We start from the raw sequence: 21224 nt of genomic DNA, 5'->3' as shown, positions 1-21224 counted from the left end.
CAAATAGATTCCAACATATTGTAATTGTTAACCCTCATGGCAGAGATAGGATATCATATTTAAAAAAATGTCTCAGTGGTTTTGTGCTCATACAATAGAAGTCAATTGGGGCCAGTGTTATTCGGTTATAAGCATTCTTCAAAATATATTTTTTTGTGTTTGTTCTGCAGAAGAAAGTTATCAGGTTTAAACTGATATAAGGGTGAATAAATTATGAAAGATTTATTTTTTATTTTTAGGTGTATCCCTTCAAAGCTAAATTGTTTTTATAATAAACAAAATAAAAAGACTAAACAAGGACCCTTTAAATGTATTGTCATTAAATTAAGATTCATTTTAACACACTTTAACACACAGAATTAAAAGTTGGTGGAATAATGCTCGATTTGCATTTAAATTCACTCTAGTTCACTCAGCTCAAAAGCCTAGCTTACTGAAATATAGATTTAATTATACACATCCGTTATTTGATTGGTCGTTTACAGATATTCCCATGGTCAGGTGACAGCAGTGTTTGAGGGAGACTCGGGTGAGGAAACTGGGTTAGTTGTCTGATGAGTGGCAGACATTCATCACTAAAGCATGGGTTGAATGAACCCATAGTAAACATAGTCTACATAATACAGACTACTGTCTTCATAATGGATGAGCCGAATATACTGAGACGACGTGGTCTTCAGGTAAGATTTTTACAATGTTGAAACGGACGGCAGCATTTATAGTTTGAAAACAGTGGCTTGTAAAATAAAAGGGCATTGTCTATATGATTAGAAAGAAGACGAAAACTCCATTAAGCAGTGTGGTTCGGAATGTTGTGAATCGACACGTTTAGCATACATTTGCATACGTGTGATTTATAACGTTTTTAAAAACGCGTAAGTGGCTGGCGTGTGTTTGTAAATAAACGCTCCTTTTTGTCACACTTTAAAAGTGCATCCTCTATGTTGATCAGATTTAGGCTAACATTAATAATTCGATAAAACAAACGTGTGTATTTGATATTGTAACATTGGTGAAAAATTAGTCTTTGCTTTTGATTTAATGCACGTTTCATGATGACAAAACATTAGTCGACACGTTTCATCGGCTGTTGCCATGGTGATGAAGGCAATCGTTATGCTCCAGTCTGTGTATGACTGAATGGACTTGTCTTTCATCCTTTTCTCCAATAGGCTATTTGTGGTTTCCTGACCATCCTTGAGCAATTTATTTAAGCCTGGACTTGATTCTCTTCAGATGTGTTTTGCACAGTGAATTTGCATGTAAATATGAATAGCATTAAATATATAAGCGGTATGATGACTGACTGGTGTTCTGCCTTCACATGTCAGGTCTAACCTGTTACTCTGATATAAAAAACATGTCTCGTTGTGTTCCAACAGCTACATTTGCATATGCTCACCTAACCTATGGCAGCTAAGGCAGCAGTGTAAAAAACATGTTGTTCTTTTCCACAGCAGTTTAAATTAAGCAAGTGAAGATATTGTTGTTGCATATTTTTAACACATCATTCAGTAAGAACAGCCAACTGCTTACTTTATAAATAGTGTATATACATGCTTTAGGAAAGATTGGGCACAAAAGAAGTAAAAGACACAAGAAAACCTTTGTTTTTGGCCATTCTGCATTCAACACAGAGCACTACATTGACAGTCCCTTTGAAACGCGCCAACACACTAAACGCCTGCTACCCCCTTTTGAAACAAGATGAGAGGACACAAGCATCTCCTTCTTCTCAGTGTTGGCAAATTGATATCCAAAAGCATATCCATAAGTAAACAGGGTCAATAGGGTTGAATATTGGATCTCAGCAATGAGATGGGTTGTGCTCCATCATCAATGGTTTTACTGAAAGCCTTCGCTTTTAGCCTGAATATTTGTATTTGTAAAAGAGCTATTGCAGCATCTCCCAAAAATTAAAGGAATATTAAACAATATAACAATTTTTATATTGATTAATTAATGTTGTCATTCTAAACATGTAAAGTTTCTCTTCTGTGAAATACAACATGTAAAATTATACGATTGTTTATTCATGGCCTTTTCCAAAGATTAAAGCACAATAACAATCATTCTTCACCCTGAGGCAATGACATAGGCCTAATAAAAAGCATTAAAATTAGCGTTCAATTAAAAAGCTGTTTGATGTAAAAGGCAATGCTGAAAACATAGACAACTTTTATTTCAAAACTCCATTTTCATGTGTACCTTAATCTGGGCTTGAGTTCAGAATGACTTTATACAACCGAAAAACACCAATGCTTGCATTATTTGTTATATACAAGTCATACATCAAGTTGTTTCTTAAGATGTATCTTTGGTTTAAAACGTCCACATTAAATGCCTCACAGATGTGAATTGAAAAGCACTGTCACAAAGATTTGCTGCTAAGTTATTAAGATTCATATAGAACTGAATATATATTATTGTGTATACACATTGGAATTGCTCACCCATGAATCTCATGAGGTTCAAGGTCTCCCTTTCCCATCCTTTTTCATTTTTATTAAATGCAATATTGGCAGATGCTGCATTTTGGGGATGTTTTGCTAAAATAAAATAGTCCAGGGCCCTGTTGCATAAAGCACCTTAAGTGTAATTTTCCCTTAAGTGTGTCCTTAAGTATACCTTAAGTTTTACTTAAGTTATTCTCCTATTGTCTTTGGTAAAGGAAAATCACCCCTTAAGTGTCATACTTAAGGGAAAAACTTAAGGTGCTTTATGCAACCGGGCCCAGACCTTTTGTATAACTGTTATGTCTCTTAAACGTTACTCACTTAAATGAACTCAATCTTTATTACTTTGCAGAAGGAACTGAGCCTTCCACGGAGAGGAAATATGTAAGTAGATTTCTCAATATTGTAAAATAATATTTTGTTAACCCCACATTTATGGTCATTAGGTTTCATTTAGCTTTTCTAAGTTCCTAAGCACCTTAAATCTAATGCCCTGTGTAGACTAAAAGGCATAAATATTTACCTTTTGATACCGAAACCAGCGTTAAACCCATGCTAAAGGATTTAGTATTATATTAACAGCATTGAAATGGTTTAGTATGGGACATCTGTGCGCGTTAAAAGGAGGCGGGTTTAGTGGCCCCGGCACAGTGACGTTCACACCCCACCGTGACCCTTCTTTCAGTTAGGCTCTATGACAGCTTCCTCCACTCCACACACCCGATTTTCTTTTATTGTTGCCTTCAATTTATAATCGTTATGCTGGTTTTAGTGCATCTTTAACTCCGCGAACGTCCGCTTCGATGGATAATCACCGGTGCCGTGACAAGGCTTGAGTATTACCAGACGATGGCATATTCCAAAGCAATGTGCTAATGTGTCAGTTGTGAAAAAATAACGCGATGATGGTATCAGTGTTGCTTTACATAAGGCGCTTTCTGTTTACTCCGTCGTATTATAAGCAATGGAGTCCGCGTCGACGTGGAGTTTGTTTGGGAACTGCGTTAACCATCGCTGCTTTCTCTCTGTACAATGTTGCGCTTTATCATCGATGAGGATTTGTTGACTGCGGGCATAAAGAAGACGGGCGTATCGACATCATGTCTGATCGGAATTACTGGACTGTGTGCCCGAGTTACAAAAGTCAGTTTGTTTCGGGAGGCTTAGTGAAACGACCCAAGAGGTAACTATAGGTTTGAGTGTATTCCTATTGTGATGGCGATTCGTTTAGCCTATTCATCTTCGAGCTTGCGCCGTAATTTACAAACTTGGTGCAACTTGAGGAAAAACCCAGACACATTAGAGAGAAACGCGATAGTTTTTTTGAAAATAGATTCTTTTAAACACCGAAACGGCACTGTATTTTCAAATAAGTGCGTTTAAACGCAGTCTATCCCGTTGTCGACAGCGTACGTACGCTGTTTTTCCACCCAGCCCGTTTTTGTTTCCGACATTAAACGTGGCCCATGCAAGGCTGTAAGCGTCTGCTGTTCATTGTCTTGTGTTGGCGGCGAGTACTCACATTCTCGTGTTTAACACTCATACAGTTCAACCGCCACCATCTGTAGGCCTATGTGATCGTTTTGTTGTTGCATTTTGGTTTAAAGCATGCACTTAATTGTAGTCCTGCAAAATGTTGTAAAGTTGTTGAAGTAATGTTTAGGGCTTATATTTTAATCATTTGTGAATCTGCCAGACGGTGGTAACAAAGTCAACATTCAAAGCTTTTAGATGCAACAGTTTGCATTGTAATAACGTCGCCTTTACGCAACAAAATATATGGGCATATACTGGAAAATAAAATGCAATAATATACAGTATTAAATAATACATTTCCATATATTGGAAGCAAGTTCTTATATTCTTTCAATATATTCATTTTATATTATATGTATATAATTAATATTAATATATGGTTTAATATACTGACAGTTTATATATATATATAAAAAAATCATCTTTTATCTAAGGAAGGGATCCCGTTCATCCAAAATTATTTTGTAATTTACTCGCACCTATATTATTACAAACCTGAATGACTTTCCTTCCATAAGATCTGTTATATAGAAGAAAGAGTCATATACAGGTTTTGAATGACATTAGGGTGAATGATGAATTTTTATTTTCGGTTGAACTGTCCCCTTAAAGATCATTCGCCTGAAAATGAAAATACCTTCATAATTTGATTTCAAACCCGTGTAACTTTCTTTCTTCCGCAGAACACGAAAGAAGATATTTTGAGAAATTATGTTATGGCCCCCATTGACTTGCATTGGTTTTGTGTCCATACAGTAGAAGTGAATGGGCGCCGGCGCTGTTCTGTTACCAACATTCTTCAAAATATATTTTGTGTATCTTTGTGTTCTGCTGAAAGTCAGTCATACAGGTTTGAAACGACAAGAGGATGAGTAAGTGAGGAAAGAATTTTAACTATTCAACTATCACTTTTTGGAAATGTGTTTGTACACCCATAATGTTCAAGTGTGGTCCAATAATAAGGTTATTAACAGCTTTGTTAATGATGGGAGATGGGAAAAGTATTTTTTTAATTACACCAAGATTTTTGTCCACAGTAACCGAAACAAAAGGAAGAGTCTTGCTCCTTCTCCTACCCTATCAAGGCCTCTCTCACCCCTTCCCTTCCAAACAGGTACCTATGATTATACCGCTATTTGCTCCTCGCTTAATTGAGATAATGACAGATGTTTGATTTACACTGTCATTGTTGATAAACAAAGACAAGCACAATATGCTTGCACAGCCATACCCGCTGTTTAAATATGTCGGTGGCCGGCAATTTTACTGCATAAACACTACTCAGCACAGAATTGCTGTGGCGTCCAATAACACTGCAAACCAACATTATGTGCAGGTTTATCAAAAAATGTGTCTTTTCTGCAGGTAGCAGCCCACTGGATAGTCCCAGAAATGTCTCCAGTAGTCCATCGGTTAATTTCCCGTTTATACGGAGGTAAGGCACCACACTACAAATGTGTCCAGATTTGTACACTCTGGTATTTTCAGTTCCATCTTACCTGCCCTTTCATAATGACACTATTAAAGCAAGGAATGAGTGTGATCTGCTGGCAGGCTTTCTAGCCGGCCTATTAGTTTCTGTTTGCTGCAGTTGCCCCCAAGGCTGTGCTGGGGATGGGAAGCTTGGCATTAGTCATAGCAATTGTAGTGAAGACAGTGTGTAGCTTCTTGACTTTATGCTGCCCTGATTATGTACGGAGGTTTTATTCACATTTTTGTTTTAAAGCTTGCTCATACAACTGAAAGGATAGGACTCTATCAACATCTCTCTATGGCCCAGAAAACAGGCATCTGTTTCTATACCTCTTGATTCCTGTGACACATATATGTAATGCAATGTCCTAACCAAGCACTATATAAGAAGATTTCAGTGACCAGCATCTTTGCCGTCCACACTGAAAGCAAAAATGCTGATGCGAACAAGTTCTCTCTGTTTTTGCAGCTGAAAAGTGCAAAACACATTCTTTGTTTTTTAATGACTTCTGTGATGCTTCACCAGTTGACATGCTTTTTTATTTTCTGTGTGGAAGATGGGGAAACAGTCATATAAAATTCAGCTCTGAATGTAGGAAAACAGTCTATTCAGTCTACAGCACTTGTTTGCTATTTAATATACAAAAGAAGTGGGATATAAATCTTTTGGGTTATTGGTGTCGGTGTGGCTACCCCTCAGAAATAGGAACTAAGCAACTGTTAATACAATGCGTCACTTATTGTCATAGCTTATTTGGGAAAGCTTTTACACGAACTTATATCACTTGTCACTTCAGTTATTAGTTTTATTGTCATTATCATATAGCAGACTGTTAAAAGATTTGAACACTGCATATAAACACGACCTGAGTTGATGACCAGTCATTGGTCTTACCTCTGTGGAGTAACCTACACTCTGTCGTGCGATGTCTGAATATTCCTTTCCAGGACACGCATGATAGTGTCTTACTATCTCTGTCCTATTTTAGAGCGGATACCCGAAGATGGTCTGTGGCATCGGTCTCGTCTGGATATGGAACCAATCCACCCAGTTCTGCTGTTTCTGTGAGTGGGCCACTCTCATTTATTCTGAAAAGATGCTCTTTGTTTTCCTTCTCTTAGCCTGTTTTTCCACTGATCAGCCTACTGTTACTGCAACAATGCATACAACACTGCTGTTTCATCTTATCGTGTAAGAAATGTGTCTGTATATTGATAGTTTTTGCTCTTTACATTATTCAGCTAAAGTCACTTATTCTATTTCAATCTGTACTTCTGTTTATACAGTATACATGCTGTTTTTGCTAAATGTGGATTGTGCAATACTATTACTTATTATCACTTTTATTCAGCTACAGTCACATATTCAGTTTTATTCTATTACTTATGTTTGTACTTGCTCCATATACTTTTTCTCTTTTACTTTATATTCACTTTTATAGTTTATTTGTCTATTGCCTGTAGAGTCTGTTTATTGTTTTATGTTTATGTGTATTTTTAACAAGTCAGCGCTGCACCTTATTTCATTCTATACAGAGCTATACAATAGCGGGGTTTCCATCCAAAGTTGCGAATTTATCTTATGCGCAAAACTGGAATATCGCATAAAACATTTTCGAACAAGCACCGTTTCCATCCAAATAGTCAACTGTCACTTCCTAATAAACTGCCACTAAATATCAGTAAGAAAAGTAAGAGAAGCCACTGAATATAATGATTTTCATATAGAATAATACTTGCACAAGCAGACGATTACGAAACACAATAAATGCGGTGCTTTTGTGGAGGCCTGCTGTTTGGGAAACACAGTTGTGACAGTTCTAAGAGGCAATTACAGAAATACTTGACGACTTTGCTCAGGTATTTAAGAATGACCATAATAATATTTCTGATGCTGTGTAACAAGATCAGTACTCTGGTTAGTCAGGTTACGCCGTCTCATAGTGCAATTACGTGACTTTTTGGAGGAATTTATTCGGCAAATGCGTTTCCATCTCCCATTATTCGCCTTAACCCTTTTTCGCAAAAATGAAAAACCACCTCAAGCGAGCGTAAAAACGTTTTGCGAATTAAGGGTTTTTAATTCGAAATTTGGCGTTTCCATCACTCGTTTCTGATGCGAAACTTCAAAATGCGAATAAAACCAGAGTGATGGAAACCCGCTTTCTGACAATTAAATTTAATTTATTTTCAATTCTTGGAAAGCGTTAAATAATCATAGGTAAGCCAGTGGGAAGAGACTGATAAATACACAGACAGCATGCAAGAATTGCTTATTAATGTAGTTCTGCACACCTGAGCTTTGTGGATGGGTGATCTGTTTCAATATTAATGTTTCTCACAGTGTTCCAGTAATCCCATCATCTTCTTATTTAAATATAGGTTTAATACTGTTGGCCAGTCCTGATTAACTCACAGTAGTGGTGGATGTTGGGAACAATTAATTGATTTATTTTATGGGGATTCATTAGAAAAGGACCCTTTCTCTGTTTTGAAATGTAATATGGCTATTCATGGCTCACGCAATGAGGTCAGCCTTGTTTAACAATGTCCTATTGAGCTAGTGTCAGTGAACACTTTATGCAGAAGGACGCTGTGAAACTTTCCTCTGCTTTCTTCCAAGCGCTTGTCCTGTCATGTGCTTATTCTATCAGAGATCTGAGTTTAGCTTGGCCTTAAATTACCATAGGCTAATGGAAAGTGCCCTGTAGCTTTCTAAACCAAATATGACCTGCCTTGCTATGTAGCGTGTGTTTTTTTATGTCAGAAGTCCATTTTGGAGTGTATTGCTGGCTACTAGAATACAATACTGTATATTGTGTTCTATTATTGCAAATCCACATGTTTAGGATTTTAACCTCTCTTTCTCTCTCTCTGCACTCCAGTCTTCCTCCTCCTCGCAGGAGCTCTTGCACCAGCTGCCCTCCCAGCCCACCCCAGATGACCTCCATCGCCTCTTCAAGCATTTCAGGAGCTCGGAGAGTGTGGCAGATGAGGATGGACAGCTCTTACCTTTCCGGCCTCGCTCAAGAAGTCTTAGGTATCTGCTTGTTGTTGGAAAAAAACAAGATTATGGAAGGAGAAATCTGACTGGCAGAATTTTGATAACGTCACATAGCAGCCGTTATCTGCTTGACTCGACACGTTTGGATGCATCGTCTAAATATTTCGTAGATTTTATTAAATTACCATGGCAAAAAAGATATGACCCAACAACAGATGTTACTAGTTATAAACCATATGCATGCATATGGTTATTCGATTATTATTATTCAATAATAAATGATCAGTTTCCACCTATCACATTAGTTTGATAGAATAATACTGGTACTGTACTGGTATTGGAGTTTTGACTAAACAATGTCCTTATCTTAATTTGTAGCCCTGGGCGAACGTGTGGGTCTTTTGATAATGAGATTGTGATGATGAATCATGTCTACAAAGAACGCTTTCCCAAGGTAATTGAGCTCTGACATTTAAACATGCTTTTCATTATGGACGCGACCAACACTGGGTGTAATGTCATCACGTGTTGTTTACTTTGTTAAAATTGTGGCTGTGGGAAAATTGACTGCCTCGTTGCTCCAGACAAAACAAATGGCAGTCACCTACGCAGTCTCACAGCATCTCATCATTCCCGCAGGCCACGGCTCAGATGGAGGGGAGGTTGCTGGCCGTGATCGCAGACTTCTCTCCAGACAGCGCTCCTCCTCTTGCCGACGGCGTGCTGGGCTTCATTCAGCACCAGCTGGTCGAGCTTGTCCGAGACTGCCTGGAGAAGTCTAGGAAGGGTCTCATCACATCTCGCTACTTCGTGGAACTCCAGAAAAAAATAGAAAATTTGCTGCATGAGGTAGACACTAGTTTATAAATCATTAATTTGTTGTTATTATGTGGTCTTTTGTTTTTGTTGTGTGTATATTAAAAATATCACAACTACTGACTTATTTTCAAGGGGATAGTTCACCCGAAAATGAAAATTCTGTCATGAATTACTCACTCTCTAGTTGTTCCAAATCTGTATAAATGTATTTGTTCTGATGAACACAGAGAAGGATATTTGGATGAATGCTTGTAACCAAACAGTTCTTGGACCCCATTGACTACCATATAGGAAAAATGAGAATGGTAGTCAAAAGTGCCCCAGAACTGTTTGCTTTCATACATTCTTCAAAATATCTTCTTTTGTGTTCAACAGAACAAATAAATGATAAAGTCATTTTTTCTACTATGGTAGTCAATGGGGTCCAAGAACTGTTTGGTTACAAGCATTCTTCCAAATATCTTTCTCTGTGTTCATCAGAACTAAGAAATGTATACATTTGTACATTTTTTTATACAGATTTGGAACAACTTGGAGGTGAATAAATGAAGACAGAATTTTTATTTTTGGGTGAACTATCCCTTTAAGAGCAGTGAATACGAATTGACGGAGAGCCTCATGACTCCAGACACAAGACCCCTGAAGCTGAAGTTATTCCATTTAATATGAAATTCCCTTCGTTTTTCCTCTGAAAATGATGTTGAGCAAATGCTGTGTTGCAGCAACATAATGGAGATACAGAGAGTCCCCGCCGTGTATCTATAAAAGGACGTGGCCCTGTGTTTGTTATAAAATAAACTGGCAACCTTCATTCCTCATACCAAGCCACTGTTGTCATATGAGGTTGTGCTGGAACGAGTGAGGCAGAACTGCACACTAGTCATCTGCTGGGTCTTGCGGTTGTGTACCCAAGCATGTTCAGTCTAGAAAAGGAAAGATGGTTAATTAGGGCAAGTTAGAGACTGTGTTGTCTCCCTGAAGAGCTTTTGCTTCATGCTTCTGAAGTCATGAAAGGCAAATGAAGGAAAGAGGTTGAGCAAACTAAGCGAGAGAAAACAGGTTGTGGTACAAGAAATTTCATTTCCAGTTGGATTTTGTGTACTTGATTTTAAGGAGTAGTTCACTCAATAAAGAACATTTCTTCTGTGGAGCAAAAAATGAATTATTAGTAGGAAATAATTAATTCAGTTTTGGTTTGTTCAAGGTTGTCACATGACGTCAAAAGACTCCGAGTCATATGAACTTCAAAAACTGTCCTATTGTATTCTGAAAGCATGCGGGTTTGGGTTTGGAAGAGTAATAATGACAGAGTTATCATTTTTGGATAAATGAATCCTTTAAATGTGTTGTTTATCTAAAATGTCATCATTAGCTGGAGGGGTTTTTCTTAACTTTTCTCTGTTATCATCATCTGATGCATGTCACGATAAATTGGGTCTTATTAAGCCTCTGTTCAAATCCTCCAGTCCAAACTTCATGCAAAAAGTTTGTTTTGTTTTGGCCTCGAAGAGTTGATTTGCATTGGCTCTGTATGTGTGTGTTTCCTCAGGCGTATGAGCGCTCTGAAAGTGAGGAAGTGACTGTTATCGTCAAACTCGTGAAGAAGATTCTCATCATTATTTCCAGGCCAGCAAGACTTCTGGAATGTCTGGTAAAATGATGACTAACTAGTTCTGTGTCAAAAAGAAATGATATGTTTTGCGTTGAAAATTACTTGAATTGTTTCTTTTGTAATTATTTACATATTCGTCGTCATTGTCAATGTTTGACACGCATCTTTTTTTTATTATTTGACAGGAGTTTGACCCTGAAGAGTTTTATCAACGGCTTGAAGTTGCAGAAGGTCATGCAAAAGTTGGTCAGGGGATCAAGACCGACATCCCCCGTTACATCATCAGCCAACTCGGTCTCACCCGAGACCCTCTGGAGGGTATAAACGCATATTATACTATCCAAATATCATTTTGTCCATGTTAATGTCAAGCAATAAAAAGTAATAACTTAACAATTGATTGATATTCTCCTTTCTTTGAAATCAGAAACTCCAACCAGGGAACTGGATGACACTGCAGAGGTAACAAAACAAAGTCCTGGCATAAAATCTGTGTGTTGAAAATAAAAGTTGTATTGTTCTGTTCACAAGTAAGTGTTTTGTTTCTTGTTTTGTATCAGAATCGTCCTGGAACCACAACGCCTCGAAGAAAACCCCTGGAAAGAGATTTTGAGACCATAAAGCTTATCAGTAATGGGGCTTATGGGTAAGCTCACACTAAATGCAAAGTTATTCAAAAGACATTTAATATTTATACAGAACCCTGACTAAATGTAGATCAGAAGTTCTCAGCTGGTGATTCAGGGCCCAAAATTGGTCGCTGGTCAGTTCTAAAGGATTGTGGACTAGAGCCCTAGCCCAGCCCTGGCCCGAGACATTCAGGCCCGAGCCTGGCCCTGCCCGACAAGCTTATCAGAATTCTCAGCCCGAGCCCGCCTAGAGCCCGATTTTTTAATTTATTTTTAATCCCATTACACAGCCAGTACTACTGTTGCAGCCATTAAAATAGTTCCGTTTTGTTTTTTTAATGGCAAAGAAGTTATATATATATTTTTCCTTTAAGTTAATTTAGAAAAAAATTTGGAGCATTTTTTTGTTTGGTAAATTAAACTTTTTGTTTTTTAAATGGACGACTAAGCGGCTAGCGGCCGATGGTGAGTTGACTACGCTTGATCAATTTAGTCTATCAAATCAACACTGGTCTTGCCTGCAATAAAATCCAAAGATTTTTTTTAAATAAAGAAAAAGCAATTTAAGCATATCACAATGTTAGTTTAATATCACCACAACAGTAAAAGGACACTTTTTTTATAAACTGAGGTGCTCTGCTGCTTGCAACGGCGAACAACGTGCTGAAAACAAACAAAAACGTGTAAAATCGAAACAATTTAAAATAATAATAATAACAACAACATGCAGATTGTCTTACCTTACACTTAGGCAACAATTACCAATGAAAAAAGTCTAATCCCAAACAGAAAACGAGACAGCCTCCTAACACAGGTACAGCCACAAGAACCATCTCTTTTCAGTTTTTCTGTGTTTTAAGTTTGCCATTTTTCTCTTTATGTTCTCCATTGCACGTGAGGTGAATAGTGGACGAGGGAAACCTGTGTAACGCACGGGCGCAACTGCGCGCAAGCAGAATGTGTAATGTGTGTCAGCGTGATATGTAAACTTGTTCAATGTTTTAAATTGACCATCATCAACTTCTTATCGCTTCTTTATTTACTGAATTTCTAATATACAGTATATTAGAAATATTAATGAATGTCTAATATATAAAAAGGAGGACAAGCCTAAAACAAGCCCGAAGCCCGGCCCGCTTGCGAGCTATGACGTAAAAATTGGCCGAAGCCCGGCCCGAGGGGCGAAAATAAGTCGGGGCCCGTTGGGCCCGGGCTGAAATGCAGGGCTCTATTGTGGACAACAAAAAGATTAAACACAAATTTTCATACTTGAGTTGTTGGGTTGTTTGAACAACTTGCGATTAAGTAATGTTGATGTCTGATGTAAAATTTGGGTCCAAAAGCAAAACCACTTGAGTACCTTAATATCTAGAGTACTTAGAATTGAGGTCACTAGTTGACTAATGGCGCTTTTCCACTGCATGGTAGTTCAAGTTCATTTTATTTGTATAGCACATTTACAACAGCCACTTGACTGACCAAAGTCAAAGCACACATAGGAAAATTTACATTTAAAATTTTAACAGATACCCAAGTCCAGTACTTAAAAGGCTAAAGAAAACAAATAGGTTTTTAGCAGAGACTTAAAAACAGACACAGAGGGGGCCATTCTAATCTTTAAGGGGAGAGAGTTCCAGAGACGGGGACCGTACCGTGCAGTACTATGGAGTGGAAAAGCGCCATAAGACTGCCAATCAGCTTTGATCCTAATTCAAGAGTTGACTCACAGGGCAGTGTACCTGGTGCGGCATCGCGGGACGCGGCAACGGTTTGCCATGAAGAAGATCAACCGGCAGAACTTGATCTTGAGGAACCAGATCCAGCAGGTGTTTGTGGAGCGAGACATCTTGACGTTTGCAGAGAACCCCTTTGTGGTGAGCATGTTCTGCTCCTTTGAGACACGACGCCACCTCTGCATGGTCATGGAGTATGTGGAGGGTGAGTCAGAAGTCCTTTTCTGCATTTATTCTGCATTTATCGTTTTTACACTCTGAGCAATAACACATAATAATAATAATGTTACATTACACCTTGCAGGTGGAGACTGTGCAACTTTGCTAAAGAATATGGGTCCTTTGCCAGTGGACATGGCCAGAATGTACTTTGCGGAGACAGTTCTGGCACTAGAGTATCTTCATAATTATGGCATCGTACACAGAGATCTCAAACCTGACAAGTAAGAGCTTCTTGATTGATGAAATCTGCAGTGACTCCACATTCTGCAGATATAGAGTGGTGCAGGGATGACGTATTTTTGTAGGCCAACCTGGAAGTTAGTGCCACACTGGTTCCCTCGACCGAAAGCCTATGCATTTTTCCCATAGACTTTTGGAAGATGGCAAAAAATAAGCTCTGTGATTTAACAAAGGTTTATGATACTTGCATGTTTTGTCTATCAAGATAATCTACAAATTAACACAACATTTGATACTTTTGAAGCATTAGTACCATCCGCAAAAGTAAAAAGCTAAAATGAGGCTATAAACAGACTACACTACCGTCGCTCGATATCAATGTCACCACCAGCAAGCCTATGACAACTTTTTTCAAACTTTATTAAAAACGTGTTTCCTGGCAAGTCATTACTCCATGAATGAATCCCCATCCACGTTTTTTAGAGATTTGTGCCCATGTTGCATTATTTGTGAGATTTATATGCGTGATGACGTCTAACGTCCCCGCCAAAAGATGTAATCACTTTTAGCAACTTGTTAGCAACCACCATTTTTAAGACATGATGAATCTTTAAAAAACATGAGCGGGTTATAACAGCTGTGCTTTGTAATAGATTAAAACTAGGGCTGTCAAACGATTAATCGCGATTAATCGCATCCAGAATAAAAGTTTGTGTTTACGTTATATATATCTGTGTACAGTGCATATTCATTTTGTATTTATAAACACAAAACATACATATACTTGTCTGTATATTTAGGAAATATTTAAATGTATTAATTTATATTTACCAATAATTTAAATTCTAAATAAACCTTTATTAATTGTTATATTTTATATTTTTCTAAAATAAATGCATTTATGTGTATGTGTTCATAAATACAAAATTAATTAGCACTGTATACCGACATAAATTACGTAAACACAAACTTTTATTCTGGATGCGATTAATCACGATTAATCGTTTGACAGCCCTAATTAAAATGTGAAAATATTTCGATGTTTTGTTAACCACAGATCTGAAAACCCTTTTAAAAGACCCTCTGACTTTGGGGCGATGTAACCGGAAGTGTTAAAATGTTAACTCGCTTCCGGGGTTTGCATACAAAATATGTCTGCTCTGAGGTACACTGTTGCATTCATGGTTTGGGTGTCGTTTTTTTTCTTTCAGCTTACTCATAACAGCAATGGGGCACATCAAACTGACTGACTTCGGTTTGTCTAAAATCGGTTTAATGAATATGACCACAAACATGTATGAGGAACACATGGAGAAAGACACAAGAGAGTTCATTGATAAACAGGTCAGTCATCACCATACATGAGTAACTCGCATCAAATACTGTAAATATTGTGTTTGTTTATATTAAAAAATATAAACTGAAAAATGAAAAAATTTCAGCAAATAATAAAATCATTGTATAATTTACTCACCCTGATGTTGCGCTATATTATTTTCTTCTTATTACAAATTGTAACATAGTCGAGCTTCAAAAAGTAGAAAACAAAATGTTTGTCTAAAGCACAGATTACCGAAATTGTCATTTTAAACTGCCTGTGTCGTTTTCCAGGTCTGTGGCACTCCAGAGTACATTGCACCGGAGGTGATCCTGAGGCAGAGTTATGGGAAACCCGTGGACTGGTGGGCCATGGGCATTATTCTGTATGAGTTCCTGGTGGGCTGTGTCCCTTTCTTTGGAGACACACCAGAAGAGCTCTTTGGTCAGGTGGTCAGCGGTAAGAATTGAACCAATGCTTATAAGTAAGGGTTTGTTCTAAACCCCTAGAAAACACAAGCAAACAACCAGAACAGCCCAGCAATACCTAGTTTATGATAATGTGTTTGTGTATATTCCTTACTTCACAGATGAAATAGAGTGGCCAGAAGGTGATGATGCACTGCCTGCTGATTCTCAAGACCTGATCACAAAACTGTTGAGACAAAGTCCCTTGGAGCGTCTGGGCACCGGTGCGTGTTCATAAGAGGCCGTTTTTCGCCCTAATAAATTCCCGTTGATGATAAAGATATCCACTTTTTATGATAGATTTTTAATTTAGACTGGCAATTGAATCGTGTGTGATGTAATGCACAGGTGGAGCAGCAGAAGTCAAACATCACATCTTCTTCCATGGTCTGGACTGGAGCGGGCTGTTGAGGCAGAAAGCAGAGTTCATTCCACAGCTTGAAACTGATGAAGACACGAGCTACTTTGACAGTAGGTGGCACTCTTGTTCTTATTATGATGACCTCTGATATATTATGCAGACGTAACCCAACCTTCTGTTCTTCTGCCGTTTAGCACGTTCTGACCGGTACCACCACTCTGAAGAAGACGATGAGACGAACGATGACGAATCCTATCAGGAGATCAAGTTCTCCTCCTGCTCGCACCGCTTCAGCATGGTGAAGCAGCTAATGTTACACCAGCATTTTGCGTTTGCTTGTTATGCAGAATAATCATTTAATGCATTAAGGATCTGGGTGATTTGACTTGTTTTTATTATGTAAATCAGGTTTACAGTAGCTCAGAGCATCTGGCTTCTCCTTCCAACTTGAGCCTGTCGTCTTCTGAGCGGAGCTGCAGTGAAGAGAAGGAAGACAGATGGGATGGTCATTCATTGCTCTCTCCAGGAGAATCCCCCAGACAGCTGCCAAGCAGTGATGGGAAGCAGGATGGCCAGAGGGGCAGGTGAGCAAAAAACAGCATACTACTGTAATCTTAAAAATGGCATACTACTTGTATATTGTGCACAGAATGCACATGAATTGTATGAATAGAATGCAGTGTTCCCAACTTGACCTTCTACTTCAAATATACTGAATAAACTAGAAGTAATTACAGACGGTTACTTTGCACAATATAATCCTTTTTAAACTATTTATTTGCTTGACCCTTCAAATTATGCAGAAAAAACACATCTACCATTTGCTGGTCAAAAACAGTTTGAGCTTGATTTTGCGTAAAAGTTAATAATATAATGATATCTTTGTGTTGGACCATATAAAAACTCACAATATCAACTTTGACAATGTTTATTTAAAAAATACATAGTAAATGCATTTTATAATACAAGTAGTGTAAACCGTCCGACAGGTTTCTGTCCGACAGCTACGATTTATTTATATGATTTTTTTAGCTTGCGTGTGATGTGATAAGAAGCGTGCGATAAACATGTGATATGCTCATATTGCTGTTTAAAATGTTTCGTGTGGAATAATGCCTACTGTTAAAATCGTATGATGGGCCAGTAAAAAAATTGTATGAAGTATTTAGTTACTACTAATAATGCCACGTTCATCGCCAGAGACTAGCAGCAACAGAGCAACATGATCTTATTCATTTCAATGGTAGCTTAGCGACATGTGCGACAGTGACCGTTGGCAACAGGGCAAAGCTGAGAGTGGCAATAATCTTTTTTAAATTATTAAAATTGTTGTATTTTTACTTATTTAACCCTAGTCCAAGGCCAAGAGCGTCCTCCAGTTCATCCCAGCCTGAGAGGGGCACTAGTCCTCTAGTTTTAAACAGCACTCAGAGCCTTGAGGCCATGCCACACTTTGCTTTTCCTGAGGATGAAGGTAAGATTTTGTACATTACATTTTATTTAGCATTTTGTAAAATCAAAGTGCAGCTAATAATCTACATATGCTCACTATTTTATCTTTCAGTAGGACTCGTATCAAATCTTCAGCGTATACGACTGCGCAGCAACTCAACTGGCACTAGGCCTGCTAATCGCAGGGGCCACAAGGGTCCACGTCGCCTTGGACTTCAGCAGGAACCCACCGAGAAGTCAAGATCACCATTCACATGCAAAGTCCCTAAGTCTGCGTCTGTGTCTGGCCTTTCCCTCATCGTAACAGCAGGTATGGAGATAATGTATTCGTGCAGTCTATGCCCCGTCATGTGATACCATCACACTGATACCAAGTGATATTCATGTGACTGCAACAAACAAGTAAAGCAGGTGGTATCATGAAAACAATGAACAGTTGAGTGGAACTTATTGAGGAAGACCTTTATAAAAATAAAAACATTACTTAAAAATATGATTCTATAGAAATGAACAGTGTTCGATACACGGTGTCAGTATGGTTGACACTGTTGGTAAGGTCATGATTTCCTTATCATCGTATAGATGACATCCCTGGTGGGATCCAGACAAGCCCCAAGTCCTCGCACTCCTTCTCATCCAACCCTTCATCTCGGGACTCTTCCCCCAACCGAGACCTCTCTCTCAGCGCCAGCAGCCTTCGACCTCCTGTGGTCGTCCACAGCTCCGGAAGGAAGTACGGGTTCGCGCTCCGTGCCATTCGAGTCTACATGGGGGACACAGATGTGTATTCAGTGCAACACATGGTCTGGGTGAGTATAGTGGATGAAATGTAATTTACAGTCATAATGAAGTTATTTGATGGTTTGACCCATTTCTATATATATNCCAAAAATGAAAATTCTGTCACCATTTATTCCCCATATACTATATATATATATATATATATACTGTATATGACCCGTTTATACATGTGTTGTCGTTTATCTAGAGTGTTGAAGAGGGCAGCCCTGCTCATGAGGCTGGACTAAGGGCTGGTGACCTCATAACTCATGTGAATGGAGAGTCTATCCAGGGTCTGGTACACACTGATGTGGTGGAGCTTTTACTGAAAGTGAGATAAATCTGGAATTACAGTATAAGTTATACAGCCGAAAAAGATGCTCGACGATGCTTTTCATTTTTTTGTAGAGTGGAAGTAAAGTGACCCTACAGACAACTCCTCTTGAGAACACCTCCATTAAAACCGGGCCTGCAAGAAAGACCAGCTCAAAGGGGAAGATGGCACGACGCAGTAAAAAGAGCAAAAGAAAAGAGGGTCAGGACAGGTTGGGAGGATGTTTTGTAGTATCTTCTTAATTCAAGAACTTTATAAACACGCAGCGTCCCACTGGGACTTAAAATTAAACTCAACCCTTAACTTGATATTGTGATTTTTCTAGCAAACGCCGCAGCCTTTTGAAAAAGCTGCCCAAACACAGCCCAGGGATACAGAATAGTCGCAGTTTCACAGCGGGGTTCCAGCACTCGCCTAATGATAGCTTGTCGGATTCTCCAACACCAAGTTTGTCTCCTGGGCCCAACACGCCATGTAGAAGCCCAGCTCCAGATCTGTCGTGTGGTATGTACAATCTCTTTATTTTCAAAGTAACTACGGCGTATCGATTTATTCTGTTTTGGTAGCTGTTTTTTTCCAAAATCATGAACCTTATCCCTCATATAAAATAATGTAAAAAATATTAAAATGGATAATAAAGTTTAAAATGATGTAATGAAAAGCATGTTTTTCTACTTGTTTTACAGATTCAAATTCTCCACAAAGTTCCTCACCATGCTCAAGCTCTCCAAATTCACCAATTCCTCAAAGCAGACCAAGTTCTCTTCACGTTTTGGGATCTAAGATTGGCCTCCGCTACAGCAAAGCAGGCCGCTGCAAGTCTAACAACAGTATTCCCCCCTCTCCCCTCGCCTGCAATCCCTCTTCACAGCCTCTGTCTCCACAGTGTTCTCCATCGTCTCTTACTGGAATTCCTAAAAGCATGCATTCATTTCATAATAAGATGATGTCCCCACCAACCATTGTCAGACAGACTGCGTGTCCCCGCAGTGCAGAATCCCCCCGCTCGCCTTTACTGAACAGGGTTCAGTCATCGGACAGGCAACATGGAGACAAAAGGGCCTTCTCTCAAAGGCACACTGCAGAGGTTCCCCAGGGTGAGACTGAAGAACTTGAGTCACAGATGAGTGACATTGCCTCAGGTTTTGTTTGCGTCGGTGACCATGCCAGACAAGGCCTATATCTGGCTGGTCAGCGAGTGAGGGACCCAAAGGAGGTGGTGGTTATGAGGAAGCTAAACTTATCGGAGAGACGAGATTCATTTAAAAAGCAGGAAGCCGTTCAGGAGGTCAGCTTCGATGACACCGATGAAAAAGAGGTCATGATATCCACACCGGTTCAGTCTCAGCCTCGTTTTAAAGTAGCTTGGATCGGCGCAACACAGACTGAGGGTATCACTGAGAGGACCAGTGAGCATGGATCCACGCTAAAGGAGAAGAGGGAGAAAGATGAGGGGTGTTAGCCGTAGATAAGACCAGAAAACTGTGAGACTCCGATGAATAGGTGCTTCCGTGATAGCATAACCAGAGAAAAGACAGGGGTAGGACGAAAGATTTATAGGAGAAGATTTGTAAGTAGAGGTCATTCATTTGCCAAAAGGTCTTTTCTAAAATGGTCGTATGGATTGACTTTTGTTTTAGGTTTTTCAGGTAGAACGCGGAACTTTTATAGATTTTTGGAAGAGTTTATTTATTACATTGAAGGTAGCTTGTTTTGCGAGGCAGTAATAGAAAGAAGATAAAGTAGGACCGCTTTCTAAGAATTTGCACATACGTGGCCCTGCTGAGGTTCTTTTGCTCTCACGTTTTTCTATGTGATGACTGGTCATTGAAATTTTAGTTGACATCTTAACAGAGAACTTTTTCTTTTTTATCTTTGGTGTTTTGTCAAAATGTATGTACATCTAAATGTATCTCGCATTAATGTGGTCATGTCCCTCAGTACCAAAAGCCATTGGGCCAGTGTTGGCATTTTAGTGTATCATGTTTACATAAGAAAAATTGTTCTCAGTACGCTAATGAACAAAATGGCTTACAAAATCTAGTATGGTCATGTTTTGTAATGTTTTGAAACCGTATATTGCAGTGTTTCTGCTATATATATACTGGTTGCACAACTGATTTTATTTTACCTATGTAATCCTTAACACGTTTAAATGGTGGTTTTATGCGTTTCAGTGTTTAATAGTCTTGAGTTGTGTAAAATTTCCACAACAGCTGCGTAAAATGAAATAAATAAATCTCATATTCCTCTGCACGATAACCTTCTGCAATGTTGACTTGTTCAGTTATACAGAAATTATGGAAATGAACTTTGTTGTGTGCGTAACATGAACTGTCAGTGTAATTATTTGCTTTAAATTCATTTCCGATTTATTATTCAAAACTAAAAAGATGAAATTCAGACATCTGTGAATTTTAACTTGCACTCCCTGTCGGACTTGTCAGAATGGTGTTGAACTATTTCCTCATTCACATGCTACCTTTAGTTTTCTTTTATATGGTACTGTGGTAGTTTTTCATTTGTATTTCTGTGTAGTAGCTATATTTTCCAAGGGCAGCATTGCAGGTGGTTTTTCTTGGCCTGGATAAAAAACTCTTAGCTCCTAAACTAAATCCACTCACCATCAACTGTTTGTAAAGATTGGAATTCAAACATTAAACAAGTTGCAAATTCATGATTTGCTCTGGTTTCAGTGCTTATTGTGACTGCATGTTTTTTGGTCACTCATAAATGTTGTAGAGCCTGATTTACTGCAAATTAATTCCAGTAATTCCATTGAATTACTGGCAGTTAAACCACACTGGCAAACAGAGGTAACTTCCTGCAAAATTTACATGTTTAACAT

At 38.6% G+C, this 21224-nt stretch overlaps 1 protein-coding gene across 3 annotated transcripts; it reads left to right on the top strand.

Moving 5' to 3' along the window:
• The first annotated feature begins 533 nt into the window (after positions 1-533).
• mast3a (microtubule associated serine/threonine kinase 3a) lies at positions 534-21102 on the top strand. 3 transcript variants are annotated; one of them, XM_057335139.1, is made up of 27 exons: positions 534-680; positions 2809-2840; positions 5030-5106; positions 5358-5427; positions 6455-6530; positions 8351-8505; positions 8848-8923; positions 9109-9318; positions 10838-10939; positions 11086-11218; positions 11328-11362; positions 11461-11546; positions 13259-13467; positions 13567-13705; positions 14876-15008; positions 15276-15441; positions 15572-15673; positions 15798-15920; positions 16005-16108; positions 16219-16394; positions 17166-17284; positions 17378-17572; positions 17845-18071; positions 18251-18373; positions 18451-18587; positions 18702-18880; positions 19063-21102. In XM_057335139.1, the coding sequence occupies exons 1-27, from the start codon at positions 555-557 to the stop codon at positions 19836-19838; spliced, it is 4086 nt and encodes a 1361-aa protein (XP_057191122.1). In that variant the 5' UTR covers positions 534-554; the 3' UTR covers positions 19839-21102. The 3 variants fall into 3 exon arrangements, with proteins under 3 accessions (XP_057191122.1, XP_057191121.1, XP_057191123.1); XM_057335138.1 differs by having other exon boundaries at positions 17375-17572; XM_057335140.1 differs by lacking the exons at positions 534-680; positions 2809-2840 and adding an exon at positions 3110-3639 and having other exon boundaries at positions 17375-17572.
• Positions 21103-21224: the final 122 nt, after the last annotated feature.

The sequence above is a fragment of the Triplophysa rosa genome, linkage group LG5 (assembly GCF_024868665.1).
Source record: "Triplophysa rosa linkage group LG5, Trosa_1v2, whole genome shotgun sequence".
Lineage (NCBI taxonomy): Eukaryota > Metazoa > Chordata > Actinopteri > Cypriniformes > Nemacheilidae > Triplophysa > Triplophysa rosa.
The sequence above is the reverse complement of the archived record's forward strand: the minus strand, read 5'-3'. Positions and strand labels throughout refer to the sequence as shown.